The sequence below is a fragment of the Corythoichthys intestinalis genome, chromosome 4, assembly GCF_030265065.1.
Source record: "Corythoichthys intestinalis isolate RoL2023-P3 chromosome 4, ASM3026506v1, whole genome shotgun sequence".
NCBI lineage: Eukaryota > Metazoa > Chordata > Actinopteri > Syngnathiformes > Syngnathidae > Corythoichthys > Corythoichthys intestinalis.
The window spans coordinates 942,524-963,085 of record NC_080398.1 but is presented as its reverse complement, the minus strand read 5'-3'; the positions used below and the strand labels follow the sequence as shown (position 1 = coordinate 963,085).

Sequence of the window (20,562 nt, the reverse complement as noted above, 5' to 3'; positions counted from 1 at the left end):
ATCCATTGAATTTGGTACGCCCGCCGGTGTCGTGCCAATTTATTGGGCCGAATATAAGACGGCCCCCTCTTTTTGAGGACTAAAGTTTGAAAATAAGATTTTTGGAACACCAAATTTTTATACAGAAAATAATTACATCTGAAACATGATTATAACAATATATTTTAGAGGAAAAAGGTTATTTTGCCTCATTCAAATCTTAGTATCTGAACATTTAAATATGTAAACTAAAGTGCAATCCCATTCGTAAATGAATGGCTTCTGGTTTTTGAAATGTAAATAAACCAATCTATTGTGATAAAACAACAAAATTGCAATAACTGCATTAACCACCAAAGTGAGGTCTAGCTGTAACTGTAGTCCTGAAACAAATTTAAATAAGGAAAAACATTGCAATAAAATAATGCAAACTGTTTAAACTTGAGAGTAGCTGAGCTCTGTCATGGCAGAACATCGCTTCAATATCTGGCGCCATCTAGCGTCGTGAATGGGTATACCGTCTAGACCGCGAATATAAGACGACCCCCACTTTTTCAGTCTTATTTCAATGCAAAAAACACCGTCTAATATTCGGGCTAATACGGTAAGTGGCACTAGCAACTAAATTCCGTTTATTTATTGGTTTAGAGACGCGAACATGTGATGTCCTTCAGCAGCATGCTTGGGTCTGAAGGGGTTAAGTAGTTCAATTTTAAAAAAGAACTGTATTGCAAGTTACAGACATTTGTAAAATACCAGAAAATGTAAAAATCAAGACAAGCACATCGTTTGGGGGGAAGGGGACAGGATTTTATTGTTTTTTGTTTGTAAAATTTTCAACTTCAAATCAATGATTGTTATCTCAATATTTTTTGAACCAATCGTTTCCAATCTTATACAGGGCATTTTCTTCTCTTTGCATACAATGACATTAGAAGTGGGGACATAATTAAAAATCCAATTCTTACAAGCTCTAATTTAGCATAAGGGGACTTTGCTGGACTCTGATCTGGATGGAAGAATTGTTTAAGAAGATATAAATAGTTGGCGGAAGAACAGCTTGGGAAGGGAGTTTCTAAAAATATTTGGGACCAAAACAAAAAAACAAAAAAAATTGAAATCCATCCAGATTAAAGTCTTACATCTGCAAACGTCCCCGAGTCCAATTGTAAACTCTTCCTTCACCCTACACTGCATCGTACAAAATCATAAAAACATGTGCAAGATCTCCGAAAAGACTTCAGTGCAGGGCTCTCGTACTGGCGAACGCTCGTTTTTCTTTTTGTTTTCTTATCAAAAATATTCTTCAGCATCTTCGAAGTCGAGACGGGACGCATCTCATACATTCAGTGTTATCATTAGTACTAAAAATACTTTCGTCTGCAAGCCTCCGCCCATCGTGGGGCCTGCGAATGTACAATATGCTACAAGAACTTTATACATACCATTTTCAGTATTTACACGGCTCCTGAAAAAAACAATCAAATGAGGTTTTGTCGTCTTTAGTCTGGCTATGAAGCAGATTCAATTCTGCACGGGGGAAAAAACTGCAACAAAAAAAAAGATAGTCGATGACGCGCCTGTTGATTCAACAATGATGCGGCTTGTAACTTAACACTATAAAGCAAGTGCAGTGCAAAAAATGGGCTGAAAACGTCGGAACGCTTAGCTCGATTTGTCACAGAAAAGGCGAGGAAGTCTCGCGTTTTCGACGTAAAGTCGCGCCGCCGACAAAACCGAACGGTTTTCTTCCGCGCGTCGGGACGGCGCGAGTTTAAGTCGATAAACGAGACTGGGGAACGGGAACATTAGCTTTGGTGAACGCACGGCACCACCAAAGCACAACAAGACCACTTGGACACACTACGAAAACATTTCTCCGCCTTTTTCACGCAAAGTGTCCGGTCTTAAATTGCACAGCACCTCCCAAAATGGAGGACAATAACATTTCCGGGAGGCAGCGTGAACACCGGACCTTAGAGCGACTCGCTTCCTGTAGTGCATCTGCGCACAGCGCAATTTTTAAAAAATGAAGGTACACAGGAGTCGAGCGCCTAAGGCCCGTGCGCCATGATAACTTCTTAAGAAACCTTATGAAAAAAAACAATGTACACATGATTTCCCTGCAGAATCGCAGTTTTGTCCAAACAAGAGGGGGTTCATTTAAAAATGCGCTACTGCACATTGGCAGTTACAGAAGAATAACAGCTGTGTATGTCCAAAAAAGTGGACGGGATTGAAGTAACGTGTGGAAAAAAATAAGTGCACCCGATCTGCTTTGATAGCCAAAATAAAAAGGAAAACCGACGTGAAATAAGAGGGAGGTTTTGTCGATGCCGGGAAGGCAGTAGGGCTGTAAAATCTAATGTTTTTTTTTTAAATAAAAACTCATTAAAAAGTATTACAGCCTTTTTTTCTTTTAAAACCTCCCTCAGGCTTGCACCTTTAAGAGGCTCTTGAGCTGGAAGGTCATCATCTCCCGGCTTTCTCCGGCGCCCATCGGAAAGGCCACCCAGTGGCTCGGCGGTTTGGGCAGCACGCTAGGCGAGGGCGGCTCGCTGAATTTGGGCCCGGCGTAGCTGGGGCTTCCCCGGGCGCTCAGCAGCGTGTTGAGGTGGGTCACGGCCCCCTCCCAGTCCCGCTCGTAGGCGGCGGCCAGGCGGACGATGGAAGCCGCCGCCTCCGCTTGCCGCGCCTCCGGGGAGCATTGGTACGCCAGGACGCCTTTGTCGCCGCCCCGGCGATGGTGGTGGGCCGACGCCGTCGTCACGTTGCCGGTCTGGTCGCGACCCCTCTGCTTGTTTCGGCCCAGCTGCTGGTTCTTTTTCTTCGGGCGCTCGTTGTTGGGGCTCGGAATGTTACTGCACCGCTCTCCGCCTCCACCTCCCATGATGCTTCAGCTTTGCGTGTCACCTAAAAATGCAGGCACATGGAAGGATGAGATTTTTTCCCGTTACGTTTAATTCGATAAAAAAAAAAAATTTTTTTTAAAAGATTCAAATTTTGCTGCTCGAGTATTCGTTTAATTAAAGTGGCGTTGAAATTAGAGATGTCCCAATTGGATTGGACGCCGATATGGGCAAAAAAATGCGCATCGGATCGGATGACACGGAAAAATTAAAAAGTCCGCTCCGGGTTTTCCAGCGCACCGATTTACATAATCCATTCCAGTTTTTGCTTCGGTTTACCTAAAATCAGGTCCGTATTTCAACACACTACATGACCGTCTCCCAATTTACCGACTTAAAAATTTTTTTTTACCAACTATCAGTAAAAATGTCAGTTGTGTGGGATCCTTTCACCTTAAAGGACGACAAAGACGAAGAGGCAGAGTGCAACATATGCCACAATAAAGTCAAGCGTGGCGGTTTTAATTAGAGCTGAAACGAATACTCGAGTAACTCGAGTTTAAAAACTGATCCAAGTAATTTTATTCACCTCGAGTAATCGTTTATTTTGACAGCTTTAAGCATCACGTTTTGCTCGGACTACTTTTAATGCGGGACAACGCGCTGATGTCACGTGCGGAGAGGAGGAAGGGGAAAGAAAAGAAAAAAAAAACTTACTGCAGCCGACAACCGCTACAAACGACACCGACGTTGCTAAATACTAGCCCGCACATGCTACGTTAGTTGCAGCTAGCGTCTGATGAGTCTCAGAGATCACATGTATGTTGAACTAGATGCTTATTGACAGACTAGGCCGCGTCTGGGCAGCGTTAGCAAACAGCCGCCATCTTAAAGCAGTAGAGCACTAAGCGCTAATAAAGAGCGCTAAGCGCTAATATATAAGATTAACGTTACTGTCACTACTAGCTCATCTTACGTTAGCCCTGCGGAGGGCTAGGTTTCAATTAATTAAGACCACTTTCGATGCGTGGCTAACGTGTCTTACATACAGGCTTTAACATAACATAGCGTTGTGGAGTGATGAGGGTGTCAAATAAAAACTTAATCATGCTAACTATCAATTTTAGCTCAGTAGTCATTGCTGGATAAAACACCAAATAGCACTAGGCCCTAATGTGCTCCAATACAGCCTGTATCATACATTTATTTTGAAAAGTGCAAAAACTAAAAATCCAATCAGGACTTACAGTTTAGACTAACTTAAAACTTAACTAGAACTTAAAAATGGCTTGACAAAAATAGAAATTCAATTGAAAAACATGGGGAAAAAAATCCTAACTTTTAAGTGATGTGTGTTATCAAGCGTAAAGGCATTTTTAGGTGTGTGTATATATATATATATATATATATTTTTTTTTTTCTTTTAAATAAGATCTAAAGGTTTTTTGAGTGAAAGCAGTGAATTAGTCTTTTTTTTTTTATTCTAGTTACATCTGAGATGCAATTGTTGGCTGTTTTCAACAATATACATAAAAAATAAAGACATTGATTGACTGAAAATGATAAAATGTCTTGTTTTCTCATGTATATCTATAATTGCTCTTCACCTAAAAATATATTTGTTTTATCCGATTACTCGATTAATCAATAGAATTTTCAGTCTATTACTCGATTACTAAAATATTCGATAGCTGCAGCCCTAGTTTTAATACAACCAATCTAATCAAGCATTTAGCGAAATACCACCACAAACAATATAAGGTGTATGTTGAAAAAACGAAGACAAAAAGAAAGGTCCTACGCAACTAACACTGGCAGAAACTTTTGCTATGCGTGACAAACTGGCACTCGACAGTCCCAAAGCCCAGGGAATAACAAGAGTCATTGCCGAAGAATTCATTCTGGATAACGAGCCATTATCTCTCGTGAGGAAAGACGCACCATCCAACACTTAGAACCGCGGTACAACATGCCCAGCCGTCATTACATCCTTGAGCGATTCGGCCGTGGAAGATTCGAGAACGATTCACAAACATCCAAATTCCGATTATTGAAATATGTCAAGTAAAGCGGAACTAATACACAGCGCGGTCTTCGGGACGCAATGAGAAACGGACCACATTGCATCCCGAGAGTAAACATCATTCTTGTCATAGACCCGGGTAATGCCAATGCTCAACTCACGGCTTTAGCTCAACTCATGCCACTGGATAAAAAACACAAGAATACCTGACTGCTGCTGACAGCCGCTACAAACTACGTCAACATCGTTTTACTGTAGATAATAGATATCATATGTATATAGACAGGGGTGCACATATTTTTTTTGCCCAGGTTCTCAGAGGAGGACCTGGAGATGTGACTTGGTCCTCATTGAGCTTGAGAGCCGACCCGCCTGTTGCGATAAATTTATGACAAGCTTTACTTCGAGCCAATTAACTTTAATTAATTATATTAACAATTAATGATTGATTAACATCAACTGGCACAACAAAATTGCCATTACTTTGAAGTGAAATGTAAAGAAATAAAAAGCACCAATTCAAAAATAAAGGGCATTATGCGGCTCCCACATTAACTCCAAGCATTTTTAAAATTTGGATGTCCTCCTCATAAGACCTCATTGAACGTGCATGTTTAGCTTTGTAAAATGCGAGCAAAAACACGTTTGTCAGTGCATGTCGCTGTTCATTACCTTTATTCCGCCACTTGTCCATAGGGCGAGTGGGGTCCTGTTTGGCATCGATAGTTTGCTTAATTGCCACATGTGCTCTGTTTTGTTTCGTGCTTTTCAAAGTTTGGATGGCTGAAATTCTTTGACCCTACATAAAATGCGCTGCCCTTATCGGCGACATTGGGATTCTCGCGGCACATTTTGTACCGCATTTCCGTGCGAGCATCATTTGCTTCTAGCCATGGTACCTCCTGTAGCCACTTTTCAGCAAAAGTCCTTTTTTTCGGTAGCTCCGGAGACGTCTCTGTCGTCTGTCTTTTGACGGGGGTGGGGAAACACGGAAGTAATTACTCAGTGTGGCCTGCCTCTTCGACATTTTGAGAAGTTATTTTCTCGTGTCCGCCGCAAATACAGTGGTCAGCCATCGGTACGCAAAAGCGTATGGAAACCGTTGAGGGCCAGCGCGTTTGTCTATGTCCAGTATGTCCAGGCTCTGTTGTAGCGAACCTAATTAACTTTTTATCTAAAATACTCCTAAATCGGCAAAATCTGGACTTGAATCCATCTTCAAAACAGTTTTAAAACTTTCACATGTCGAAAGTAGACAGAAGGGAAATTATGGAATAACGGGAGCAATTTTAACAACTTTAACAGTTGATTCGCAAAATTAAATGAATTGAATGTAGTTTAAAGCTGCTGATACAGAATTGGGACTTGAGTATTTTATTTACAGTTTTAAAATGTTAACTTGATACTGAAATAGTCGTTTATTTAAACCTGAGAGGCTTTTTATACAATTATTGTAACTAATGCACGAAACATTAAAAGCATCTAATAGCTTGGGGGATTTGGGGGATTTTCCACTGAGGTTGTTGGTGTGTTTTGCTTTTTTAAGACAGTTTACAATATTATTTGCACGTTTTACTGACTGACTATACCATTTCTGTTTGTTATTTATAACGTTTTGTGTTTGTCCCTGAATAAACAGGTCAGTTTCTTGTTACCAACCTTTGTGTGTTATTCAAACTCACCTAATTCAGCTGGCTAGTTGTTATCAAGAGTACTAAAACTCTTTTCAACATGAGTGACAACAAAGTAAGGAGGCTATAACACATGCTCAGATAGGCCGGTATCGGTATCGACCAGTATCGGTATCGGATCGGAAGTGCAAAACTATCGGTATTAGAGCTGGGAATCTTTGGGCACCTAACGATTCGATTACGATTCAGAGGCTCCGATTCGATTCTAAAACGATTATTGATGCACCCCCCTCCTTTTTTATTTTTTAAATTTTTTTAAATGTTTTGTACATTAGTTCCAAAATTGTTCAAAAATACTCTCAGGCTAAACCAAACTACTATTTCAGTATCAAGTTAACATATAGCAGTAAACAAATATACAAAAATAACAGTAAGAAAAAAAAACTCTAGTCCCCATTCTGTATCAGGAGCTTTAAACTACATTCAATTAATTTAATGTTGTGAATCAACTGTTAAAGTTGTTAAAATTGCTCCCGTTAATCCATAATTTCCCTTTTGTGTACTTTCGACATGTGAAATTTTTAAAACTATTTTAAAGATAGATTCAAGTCAATATTTTACCGATTTAGGAGTATTTTAGATAAAAAGTTAATTAGGTTTGCTTGGAAGGTTCGCTACAACAGCCTTGCAGGGAAGTGTACTGCTTTAAGATGGCGGCCGTATACTACCTCCGCATCTAGCTTTTTGTAGATGTGCTGCTAACGCTACCGAGTCTACAATCCATCTAGTCCTATATAAATGATATCTACCGTAACATTATGTAGCTTAGCTGTATTTGTAGCAGCTTTTCAGCAGCAGTCAGGTATGTTGTGTTTTTTTATCTCGTGGCATGAGTTGAGCTAGAGCCGTGAGTTGAGCATTGGCATTACCCGAGGGGCCGGGTAATGATAAGCATGATGTTTAGCTACTCTCGCCCCGTTCCTCATTGACCGCGCGGCGCGCTGAGTGTGTTGTACTTCCGCTTTACTTGGCATATTTCAATAATCGGAATTTGGATGTTTGTGAATCGTTCTCGAATCTTCCACGGCCGAATCGCGAATAATCTAAGAATCGGAAATTTTGCACACCTCTAATCGGTATCGGATCAGAAGTGCAAAAACCTAGATCGGGACATCCCTAACTCGGAACATAACAAACGTAAGCACACAGACTTCCTGTGTCCGTCAACTGTATCTGTCCCTCGGGAAACTCAAACCCAAATAACAATAATTCCTATTGTTACTGACATGTCGACAGCGATGAGCTCTCATGGATTTCCGACTTACGTTCTCACTTTCATTTTACCATATCAATCCATGGAAGAAACATTTATTCATCATGATGAAACGAGCAAGTTATACAGCAGCCTTTAACTCATTTGCTCCCGGAACCGTATAAATACGTTTTATTTTTAAATGCTCAACTGTCCCGCAACCGTATTTATACGTCTTTTGCGGTTTTTTTTATAAGAAGCATATATAGCTTCCGCTGTATCTGAGAAACAAAGAAAAACGCTCCAAACCAATTTTAAAGCAGTAAAACTGGCCACTGGAGGGCAGTAACGCATTTTGGAAGACTAGACAAGCCGATTCAACAGCAGTGAACGGCCGGCCAGCATTGTCAAAGCGCTGGCGGATTGAGCCCAGGCGGCGCTCCGTCCGGACAAAACAACGAGAGGACGCCTGGGACACCAGGCGCTGGACGGTCGTGCAAAACGAGTGAAACCCCCCGTGGAGCGGCTCGCCTAGCAGACCCCGCAGAAATGCAAAAATAATCAATTTTTTGAGACAGACAACGATGAGGGAAAAGTTTACACAGCTGACGTGGCGACAACGGCGTCATCTCGGCGACAAACCGTCATCTCTCAGTCGTTGTGTGTGAATAAATTGTTAGTATTCTATCTAAAGCTCTATTTGTCTGGTTGTTCATAGTATTTTGTAAAAGGAAAACATTATTCAGATGTTTTGGATGTAACTAATGCAAAAAATAGCTTTGTTAAAGTCAAAGTTATGTTTGAAATGTATGCGTTTACAAAAAGCTCATTTTCTCCGTTTTTTCATCAGAAATTGGAAAATTGCTCAAACTAAGCTATTTTCTAATGCTGATTTCTAAAGAATGGAAAAAGATACGAACTTACTTTTTTTTTCTGCTGAAAGAAGAGAGTCCAATCTTTCTTTTGGTGGGTTCAAAGTTTATATAGCAATAGAACAGAATTTTCTGTGGGCCTTGCAAAATCAGTCAAAATCCAGAAAAAACGGCCGGGAGCGAACGGCCTTGCTCTGGTGAAAATGGCTGGGAGTGAAAGAGATAAAAGAAAAGTCACATCTGTTTTGATTTCTCCTAGATTCTGGTAAGTTGGAGAAGTTGTCAAATCATATTATTACCGTAGATATTGTCAGTTTATGGTAATGTTTTGAACTACCAATGTGCTATGCTTGTGCGGTGTTTCACCAGTCAGTAAAATGACATTTCTGTATCTGTACACGAGCTCCGTTTTCTTGTATTCTTCTATTTATTGGTGCTAAATTTAGGGTGCGCGTTATAAACGGGTACAATAATTTCCCCTAGATTTTACAAGTAAATTTGGGGTGAGCATTATACAAGGGTGCGCCTTATATTCGGGAAATCACGGTAAGCCATGCAGAAAAAAAAGCTTCAAATCAAATTATGCTGCTTTCAAGTATCCGTTTAATTAAAGTGGCGGTGTCATGGTTCGTTTTGAAAGTGTTTGCATTTAGTTTTGATTTGGATGGATTTCCTCTAGTGGCAACAGTGAATATGTCATAACTCATTTCAAATGGCTGAATCCAGCTGCTCCCTGTCAAGACCAACATGAGCGTAGCTTTTGTTTGAGCGAATGTTTTTTTTTTTTTTTTAATTTAGACGTATATTTAGCTGTTTGAGGGAATATGTGTTTGAACCATATGTTAAGAGCAATGTACAAAAAAAAAACAAAAAAAAAAAAGTTGGCATTTTATAGCAATTACGCTTGCGGACTTTTGCTATACAAGTTAGCCAATTGTTCCTTTGTTGTACTTAGATCCTCATTTATTTATTATCCGTTTGAGGCTCAGCTCTGATAGCACTTTCAAAAGAGCATTAAAATAAAATACCTGAGTGTTTCTTCAAACTATGCAAAATTGTATTTACAAATAAAATGAAATACCAGAGCTTAGCATCAAATGATATAAAAAAAATAAAATAAAAATAAGGTTCCAAGTACAGAAAATAAATAAATAAATAAATAAATTGGCTAACAATTTTTTGATTTATTTTTCCCGGCGGGAAAAGATACGAGAACGATTCACAAACATCCAAATTCCGATTATTGAAATATGTCAATAAGCAGAACGAAAACAAGTCAGCGCGGTCGTGACGGAATGCGGTCCGTTCCTCATTGCGTTCCGAGAGTAAACATCATGCTTGCCATTACCCGGGTAATGACAATGCTCAACTCACAGCTCTGGCTCAACTCATGCCGCTAGATAAAAAAAACAATACCTGACTGCTGCCGTCAGCCGCTAGAAACTCCGTCCACATTAGAGATGTCCCGATCCGATATTTGGATCGGATCGGACGCCGATATGGTAAAAAAAAATGTGCATCGGTATCGGATCGGCCAACAGGGAAAAATTCTGATCCAGTTTTTTTTTTTTTTTTTTAAAGTCCGGTCCGTGTTTTCAAGCACACCGATTTACATAATCCATTCCAGTTTTTGCTTCGGTTTCCCTAAAATCCGGTCCGCATTTTACGGTACACATTCAACACACTACATTTACATTACCATCGCTCAATTTATCGGTAAAAATGTCAGCTGTGTGGGATCATTTCACCTTAAAGGACGACAAAGAGGAAGAGGCAGAGTGCAACATATGCCACAATAAAGTCAAGTGTGGTGGTAAAGTTGTAAGAAGTTTTAGTACAACCAACCTAATCAAGCATTTAGCGAAATACCACCACAAACAAAATGAGGAGTATGTTAAGAAGACCGAAGACAAAAAGAAAGGTCCTACGCAACTAACACTGGCAGAAACTTTTGCTATGCGTGACAAACTGGCAATTGACAGTCCCAAAGCCCAGGGAATAACAAGAGTCATTGCCGAAGAATTCATTCTGGATGACGAGCCATTATCTCTCGTGAGTAAAGACGCACCATCCAACACTTAGAACCACGGTACAACATGCCCAGCCGTCATTACATCCTTGAGCGATTCGGCCGTGGAAGATTCGAGAACGATTCACAAACATCCGAATTCCAATTATTGAAAAATTTCAAGTAAAGCGGAATTAATACACAGCGCGGTAGACCCGGGTAATGCCAATGCTCAACTCACGGCTTTAGCTCAACACATGCCGCTGGATAAAAAAAACACAAAAATACCTGACTGCTGCTGACAGCCGCTACAAACTACGTCAACGTTGTTTTACTGGAGATAATAGATATCATATGTATATAGAACTAGATGCACAACAACAGACTCGACTGCGTTAGCAACATTGAAGTATTGAAAACTAGTTGCGTTAGTAAACAGACGCCATCTTAAAGCAGGAGACTTCCCTAGTAGGCTGTTGTGAACCTTCCAAGCGAACCTAATTAACTTTTATCTAAAATACGCCTAAAATCGGCAAAATCATGACTTGAATCTATCTTCAAAACAGTTTTTAAACTTTCACATGTCGGAAGTAGACAGAAGGGAAATTATGGAATAATGGGAGCAATTTTAACAACTTTAACAGTTGATTCGCAAAATTAAATGAATTAAAAGTTGCCGATACAGAATGGGGACTTGAGGATTTGAGGATTTTATGGACTGTTCTAAAATGTTAATTTCATACTGAAATAGTCGTTTATTTAAACCTGAGAGGCTTTTTATACAATTTTTATAACTACCGTATTTTTCGGACTACAAGTCACTCCTGAGTATAAGTCGATCCAGCCATAAAATGCCAAACGAAGAGAAAAAAAACATACAAGTCGCACCGGAGTATAAGTCGAATTTTTGGGGGAAATTTACTGGATAAAATCCAACACATAGAACAGACATGTCATCTTGAAAGGCAATTTAATATAAAAATACAATAAAGAACAACATGCTAAATAAATGTACAGTGTACAGTGCATGAACAACGAAATGTGAATATACTGTCCTACGCTACGGCTCGGTCCTGGCTATACAGCGAACTCCCAAAAGACAAAGCTGGACGTCCGTATAATTTGTTGAATCAATTTGGTCCTCGATAGAAAACAGGTTCGCATAAACGTAAATAAATGATAATTAGGTACTATTAGTAATAAGTAACAGGTTAGCATGCGTTCGCTATCATTAGCACATCGTTCATACAACCACACAACTGGCTCTAAGTGTCTGATCGCGGGTGGAAAACACACAACAACAACAGAAAAGATGATACACACAGGCCTTGCCTCTGTAGAGATTATTTAAAAGCATAAACAATGAAAGTAGGTTCGCAGCCGTCTATTCTCTCTCGCTAACTCGCCCACTCACTCACTCAGAGCTACGTAGCTGTCCGTCTTCTTCTGGCGTGTGAGCACTCTTCTTCACGTAAACAAGTGCGAGTGCGCCCTCACGTGGGCGTGAAAGCGCCACAAACTAAATGCATCCATTTCAAGATAAAAAAGTCAATAATACAATTGAACATACACTGCCAAAGGCAGAACGCGAACGTGGCCATAGCTATAAAGAGTTATTCAGATAACTATAGCATAAGAACATGCTAACAACTTTACAAAACCATCAGTGTCACTGCAAAACACCAAAATAACATCTGAAATTATATCATAATGTGTTAATAATTCCACACATAAGTCGCTCCTGAGTATAAGTCGCACCCCCAGCCAAAATATGAAAAAAAAACGCAACTTATAGTCCGAAAAATATGGTAATGCACTAAACATTAAAAGCATCTAATAGCTTAGGGGGTTTGTGGGATTTTCCACTGAGGTTGTTGGTGTGTTTTGCTTTTTTAAGACAGTTTACAATATAATTTGCACGTTTTACTGACTGACTATGCCATTTCTGTTTGTTATTTATAATGTTTTGTGTTTGTCACTGAATAAACAGGTCAGTTTCTTGTTACCAACCGTTGTGTGTTATTCAAACTCACCTAATTCAGCTGGCTAGTTGTTATCAAGAGTACTAAAACCTTTTTCAACATGTGTCTGACAACTAAGTAAGGAGGCTAAATGACTTTAAACTTTAACACATGCTCAGATAGGCCGGTATTGGTCAGTATCTGTATCGGATCGGAAGTGCAAAACAATATCCGTATCGGATCAGAAGTGCAAAAACCTGGATCGGGACATCCCTAGTCCACATCATGCTACGGTAGGTAATAGATATCATATGTATATAAAACTAGATGCGAGATGACAGACTTGCCAATGTTAGTAAACAGCTGCCATCTTAAAGCATCAGACTTCTCTAGAAGGCTCTGTTGTAGCGAACCTAATTAACTTTTTATCTAAAATACTCCTAAATCGGCAAAATCTTGACTTGAATCTATCTTTAAAACAGTTTTAGAACGTTCACATGTCTAAAGTAGACAGAAGGGAAATTATGGAATAACGGGAGCAATTTTAACAACTTTTAACGGTTGATTCACAACATTAATTGAATGTAGTGTAAAGCTGCTGATACAGAATGGGGACTGCAGTACTTTATTTACTGTTTTGAACTGTTAACTTGATACTGAAATAGTCGTTTATTTAAGCCCGAGAGGCTTTTTGTACAATTTTTGTAACTACTGTATGAAACATTGAAAGCAGCTAATAGCTTCGGGGGTTTGTGGGAGTCATCAATAATCGATTTATAATCGAATCGTTGCCGCTGAATCGTAATCGATTCGTTAGGTGCCCTAAGATTCCCACCTCTAGTATTTACTAGACGCGTGCAAAATTTCTGATTCTTAAGATTATTCGAGATTCGGCTGTGGAAGATTCGAGAACGATTCACAAACATCCAAATTCTGATTATTGAATTATACCAGGTAAAGCGGAAATAAAACGCAGTCAGCGCGGTCTTCAGGATGCAATGAGGAACGGACCGAGAATCAACGTTGGTTGAATGACGCGAGAAAAGAAAGAGAAAAGAGACACGGAGAGGGAAGAGTGTTTGTCGAGACACTGTAGCAAACGCGATGCTAGGCCAGGTGGCTCCAATATTTCCTGACTTAGCAGACAGCATACAATCTACGCCTAGATATCACATGCATATAGAACTACATGCGAAATGACAGACTCGGTAGCGTTAGTAAACAGCCGCCATTTTAGAGCAGTAAACTTCTCAGAAAGGCTCTGTTGTAGTAAACCTTACGAGCAAACCTAAGCAACTTTTTATCTAAAATTCTCCTAAATCGGCAAAATCTTGACTTGAGTATTTTTAAAGGATGAAACTTTAAATTTTCACATGTCAAAAGTAGACAGAAGGGAACGAATGCAAAAACAGGAGCAATTTTATCAACTTTAACGGTTGATTCACAACATTAAATGACCTCCAAACATAGCAAAGGTTACTATGTTTTTGGGTTTGTTTGTTTTTTTTTTAATGAAAGGAGGAAGAAAAAAAAAAAAAACATGAAAGGTATCACCAGTCACTTTGCCAATTAACTTTTTTACTACTGTGCATTTCAGTAGTCAGTCACTACACTAGCCAAAGAGCTAAGAGGCACTTTAACAGTCGAAAATGTTTACATTTTAAGTGTTTATTTCATTTTCTTAAAAAGCAAAATAAAGGCAGTTATAAAAAAAAAATAAAATTTTAAAAAAAAGCAAAACGCAAACCGAACCAGTGATCCCAAAACCGAGGTTCAAACCGAACCGTGGGCTAACTGAACCGTTGCACCCCTATGTGAAATGACAGACTTTCCCGCGCTAGTAAACAGGCGCCATCTTAAAGCAGTAGACTTCTCTAGAAGGCTCTGTTGTAGAGAACCTAATTACTTTTTATCTAAAATACCCCTAAATCGGCAAAATCTTGACTTGAATCTATCTTTAAATGATGAAAGTTTTAAAACTTTCACGTGTCGAAAGTAGACATGAGGGAAATTATGGAATAACGGGCACAATTTTAACAACTTTAACGGTTGAACAACATTAAATTAATTGAATGTAGTTTAACGCTGCTGATACAGAACGGGGACTTGAGTATTTTATTTACTGTTTTTAACCGGTAACTTGATACTAAAATGGTAGTTTGGTTTATTTAGCCTGAGAGGATGTTTGAACAATTTTGGAACAAATATACAAAACATTAAAAACAAAAAAAATGGGGGGAAGGGGGCATCAATAATCGAATCAGAGTCTCTGAATCGTAATCGAATCGTTAGGTGCCCAAAGATTCCCACCTCTAGTATTTACCACCAAAATATCTCGAGTTTTAAAGAATAAGTCGCCTCAGTGATCGTATTTCATTCAAACGCGACTAATTAGAAATTGCATAACGTTTGTGCCTCGCGAAGTAGACGGAAAAGTGCAGCGAGTTGCCTACGTGCGGAACTGCAAGCAGATCCAGCCGCCCTTCCCCCCACCGACACAGGACGAAAACAAGCTCAAGGCACGGCCCTGAACGCACCTCTTTGTTGCCACCAAGTTGTCCAGGAAAAGCTCCCTCTTCTTCGTCCTTTTCGTCTGTCTTTCGCCTTCAAACAGCCTCCGTCTCCGAGAACAGTCGACGTTGAAAATGTCGTCGTCGCCTGGTCTCTTTGTACCGGTATCGAGCGGTCTTTGTCTCGTCGAGTATGCCGGTCTGGCGGTCGTCGAGTGCCGATGGGCGTCGCTTGCTCGCGGAGCCGAGCTGAACATGAATTCACCTCGGCGCACACGATACACCACGAAGCCGCGGGGCCTGTTAATAAACACAAAAATAAAACGCAATTAAACATGAATATATTTACGGAATAGCCATTTCGTCTCGAACTTGTTCTATGACGCAGTTCCACTCGTTCAGTCGACTTGTTATCCGAGATAATTACATAATCACGTGTTAATGAATCGACCGAAGCCGTTGAGTTGTTTAGTTTGACAATTCAGTTAAATATCGATGAACATTAGCGGAGAACCAAAACAATGGAGATCAGCCTGTTGTAATGGCGACCAGGAGGAAGAAAAACAGTCTCTCTTACCGACTTCTTCAGGCTTGGTCGTCGAAGCCTTTCGTCCGGTTTGTTATTTTCGAGAAGCAAGATATCGCTCAGTAGTATTTTCCCCGAATTAGATGCTCACCCTTAGTTTGGGAAAACAACCTGGAAAAGCTATCGTCTCCTTTCGCCTTCTTTTCCGACTGCGTATGAATTGCCACAAAATGTCTCCCTCGGCTCTGATAAGTAGCTGGTCGCAGCACGCATCTGGCCAATCACCTTGCGAGTTTGAGAGGCTGCAACCAATCAGAGGCGAGCAAGCCGATCGCATTCACTGCTGTTGCCAGACGAGTGATGTCAGTGGTCGATTTGTCTTCCCCATTGTGCTTTCCGCAGTTTCCTCATCGAGAAGTGAAGACAAAAACATAAAAAGCACGACAAAAATCCACTACATATTAAGCTAATTCACTTTCAGAAAGATTGTTAGGTAACTAAATGTGATTATACAAGCGTGACGCTACCCAGCGGCCACAATAAGGAAGGGATTAAACATTATGCAACGGTGATTCTTCGTCTGAGACTAAATCGAAGAAGACACTTTGTTCACAAATCCTTGATCAATTTAATAGATAAGGGACTAGTACATCTTGTTGTTGAAGCTTGTGTTCCATTTTGAGTCACAACAACTGCAACCAGCTGGAAATGAAACCAACACACGTCCCTCCCCCACTCATGGGACCAAAACATTGACTTTTTACATTCCAAGTTAGACTGAATTTTAATCAGTTGGATATCACAATCGGTGTTGTCACAGATTACTTGAAAAAGTAATTTAATTACTTATTACTGATTACGCCTCAAAAAAGTAATCTAGTTACTTTACTGATTACTTCAATATCAAAGTAACTAAGCTACTTTAAAAGTAATCTATCAGTTACTTTTTACCCATTTTTCTCCCTTTGCCGCCTCAACATAAGCATGACAACAGAAAAATGTCATCACATGTAATTGACTTTCCGATGATTGAATTTAAAGGGGAATATCATATTGCGCTAGCTTAGCCACTCCGGAGCCCTGAAACCAACAAATATCTGACAAACTGCTTGGAATTTGTTGAAATCAACTCCACCGACCAATTAAGCCCCGCTAACTCTAAGATTAAGCCTAATGTCAAAACTTCTGAATTTCGGGTTATGGTTAACAGGATATCAGTGCCAATGTAAAACAATGCAAACTGGCGGCACAATAATCAGCAACACAAGTGGATTGTACAGTGCAATAAACACAAAGGTGGAGGCGGGCGCGGATGCGCGGGCACAACCCGGAAGTACTCCTCTCAACACACACGCGGTCAATTTGGCCACAAAACGTGGTGGCAACTAAGCACTTTACACTCAGTCAGACTTACAACACATCCCACAGATGCTAAACAAACACATCACCTCACGGCATGAATGTGCAACACGCATATGATGTAAACAAAGCTTGCCAACTTGGAGCGATGACTGCGCGTCGTTGCTACGGCAAAGCTACGAAACGACCGTGCATGTAGGGGGTCCAACCTTTTGCTGATACCCTCCAGAATGAAGGAAAAATACTCACCTTCATTCATGGATATCCACAGATCAAGATCAACATTCCCTCGCAACGTCTCAATACTCGGCGCGAATGTCCACCCGCCTCAGTCCCACAACACGTGACGCGAGACCAAAACAGGAAATAGCTAAGAGGTTGTCATGGAAACACATACCTGGAACCTTTTATTTTAGCATTTTATATTCAAAATGCTCTTCGTATATGACTACAATATTCTTCATTCTACATACGTTATGAGGCAATGAAACTATAGTAACGCAGAGACACTAAGGAAACTAACTTTAATCAGCTTACTGGTGTAGAAAAATGAACGCGTTAGATTACTCGTTACTGAAAAAAGTAATCAGATTACAGTAACGTGTTACTAACTAACGCATTCCTGACAACACTGATCACAATAAAGTGGCTTTTGGTCTTCTGTTTCGGCCGGTTACATTTTTGGGGTAATTTTCATCATACTTAATGCACAGTTAGATGTTGACAAGTTGTCGTTGACTGTCAGTGAAATATCAATTGCAAGACAAACTTACGCGAGGTGGTCATGTTTTCAACCTTTTGTCCTAGTGACTTCAACTGAGGACACAGGCGGCAAGTTTAGAGGCAATAAAAAGTACTGATAATAGACGAGTGATATGTGTACTTGGCCAACAATTGGGTATGACCTAAATCCCAAGATAAAAAAAAACTAACTTGAGAGGTGGTCTACACCCTGGACTAGTTGGCAGAAAATCATGGGTCACATATGGACAAGCATTCACACTCACACTTTAATAATATTGAACTAGAGGAGCATTTTGAGAGAGCAAACTTTCACCTAAGCAGCCAGATTCAAAGCTGCACCATATTTGTTAATGTGGGCACTACCTTTAAGATCATCACTCTTATTCTTGTCGTTATATAGCCTAACTTGCAAATTTGAGTTAAAGCAGCACTTGGTAACTTTTCAGTTTTGGTCGATTTTATCGACGCCGGTGGACAAAAGCAGTAGTGTTTTGCCTTAAAGTCCGTACGACAGGATAAAAAAAGTCTTAAATAGCATTATTATGCGAATTAGAATCATATTTGAGTCAATTCGACTATATACAACAATTTGGCAAAGCGCAGATGACGAGAAATTAGTATTTTAATCCGCCATTTAGCCACATCTACCATTATAGGGCTCTAGCGTCCCCAACAGGAGGATGACTTCAGCAGGGTCATCGTTTCATCTGATTTAGAATTCAGCCCATTGAGGGGAAATTATTCAGAAGGAGGAAAATGCGACAAAGAGAGCCGCAAAATGTCATTGTTTCAGTCTCTCTACTCCAATATTTTTACAGGATATTGTTTTTATCGAAGTATTTTCCCTAGTTGCTAAATAAATGGTATGGTCATGACAAATAACAGTCTTGTGCTAAAAGAAATATGAAATAATGAAAATGCATTTATTCAATACGGCATGGCAAAATTACTCCATAATTGTCAAAACTGTCCACTTCACCATTACTGTCGCACCTCCCAAAAGATATTTTATACCACCGTAGTTAGTCAGGCTTTTGTCATTTCCCTCCCCCCGACTTTGGAGAATATAAACAAACCAAGAGGTGTGACAGCTAGCCAATATGCTAACCCAAACCGAGTGACGTCTCAAGGCACGACATGGCACGATGTGTCTGAGAACTTTTTTACATGTCCGTCCATGATCAAACGTAAGTAAATAGTCCTTTAAAGAAAGTTTGTAGTGTTTACTTTGTAATTGCTGTATTAGTGTGATAGTGATAGGCAAGACATTTACAAGTCTACATCTGCACCACCAAATTCCGCAATAAGCTCTTCTGGACAGTCCAGAACAAATGGCGGGACATCTTGTCCTGCCATAAGGAACATCTACAGAGGAAACCGCGACAGAGAAGTGAACACTAAGCACTCATGTTGCGCTGAGGATCTCAAAATCCTTTACTCTCACTGCCCTGACAACAGTGACGCCCGAATCCTCCTGTCCAATCCACAACAGACAATAATCCTAAACAACGCCCAAATACACCCTTCTTCCGGACCACTGCCTGCCTCACCAGAGCCTTTAAAAGACTGAATGTTTAACTAAATTTTGTCATTTTTTCAGAAATCTTTTGTTGACTTGGTATATGGTGACCTTGGATCCAGTTTGCCAGCTCGCCTGGGTCTCTTTGTGCTGTATGATTGCTGCTGACTTGCAATAAATTGTCAACTTGTGTTTCGAAGCCTTTTTCCAGCTTTTAAAATGGAGTCAGTACAATGGGTTAAGACTAAGGTGAACGCGCGGAGTTTGGCCTTTTGGCCGGGTTGTTGGAATTGCGTTCACGCGGTTTCGGCGGTTCGGCTGGCGTGATTCCAGCGATCTGGCCAAAAGGTCAGATTCCTTCAGGTTTCAATCCGTCTTGCAAAAATCAGATTTTTGCATTTAGACTACAAATGAACTATCCGGTAAAAAATCTGATTTAGGCTGCCAGTCTGAACAAGGCCTAACAATCAATAACATTGCTTCAAAACAACTTGGCCCCCTTAGTTGGGAACTCTACGTTTATACCCATGATGCCATTGTGTACGTCACAGACGGTTTGACCTTTTGCAGGTTTGCACTTTAAAAGTCAAAAAAACAACAATCAAATCGATGCCTCGTGACCCAGTGAAGCATCCGTCAATCGGGAGTTGCTTTCCTCTGCTAAGTGTATGGACTTTAAAAGTTGCACAACAACAACAGAGCTCACTGACTGAGCGGGGGGGAGGGGCGAAGTCGATAATCACAAGTCCCAAACTATGTAAGGAAAGTAGGTCAGCGTCAGGGCCTCCTGCAGGTCGCGCAGACACGATAAAAGGCCACGTCACCAAATTTGTCGACATAAACACGACACTGGAAAAAAACAAACACATCCGTGAGATTTGATTCTTAGATCATACCTTGCTTCTAAACTCTTTCTATCCAAGCTTACTCATTTTGCTTCACTTTGTGGGGGATGTCCTGTTGTTGACTGTGAGCACCAAGGACGTTTGCATGTGTTACAATGCTATGAATTGGGTGTTAAACACACCCGTGGGGTGAGGGGTTAAATTATTTGCGCAAATTGAGAGTGAAGGAACAACTCTTGCCATTATTGCTCAAATAAAACAAAACATCTAGCCACAAAAGTCTTTTATTCTTCAGAAAGAACAACCACAACAGTAGATTAAACTTTTGAACCGTATCAATTATAGACCTATTAAAACAGCTATGTCATTCATTACTTTGAATTGATTGGGAGAGGCCATTTAAATACAGGCGTCTGTTGTGTTTGCGTCATTTCCTGCACTGGTTTCATTGTAGCGAGTGACCGCATTTGACACCGCCTGAAGC

General features: G+C 40.2%; 1 protein-coding gene across 1 annotated transcript; it reads right to left on the bottom strand.

Annotated features, from left to right (window-relative positions):
- Positions 1-767: 767 nt before the first annotated feature.
- On the bottom strand, positions 768-15,853 carry LOC130914795 (proline-rich nuclear receptor coactivator 2-like). Its single transcript, XM_057834304.1, has 3 exons — positions 15,663-15,853; positions 15,113-15,385; positions 768-2,892 (listed from the first exon to the last, which is right to left on the bottom strand). Exon 3 carries the CDS (start codon positions 2,867-2,869, stop codon positions 2,411-2,413), a length of 459 nt encoding a protein of 152 aa, XP_057690287.1. The 5' UTR covers positions 2,870-2,892; positions 15,113-15,385; positions 15,663-15,853; the 3' UTR covers positions 768-2,410.
- Positions 15,854-20,562: the final 4,709 nt, after the last annotated feature.

What these genes read in the sequence shown, in the direction of transcription:
- LOC130914795 (XM_057834304.1), bottom strand. Translation starts at nt 2,869, where the DNA reads ATGGGAGGTGGAGGCGGAGAGCGGTGCAGTAACATTCCGAGCCCCAAC.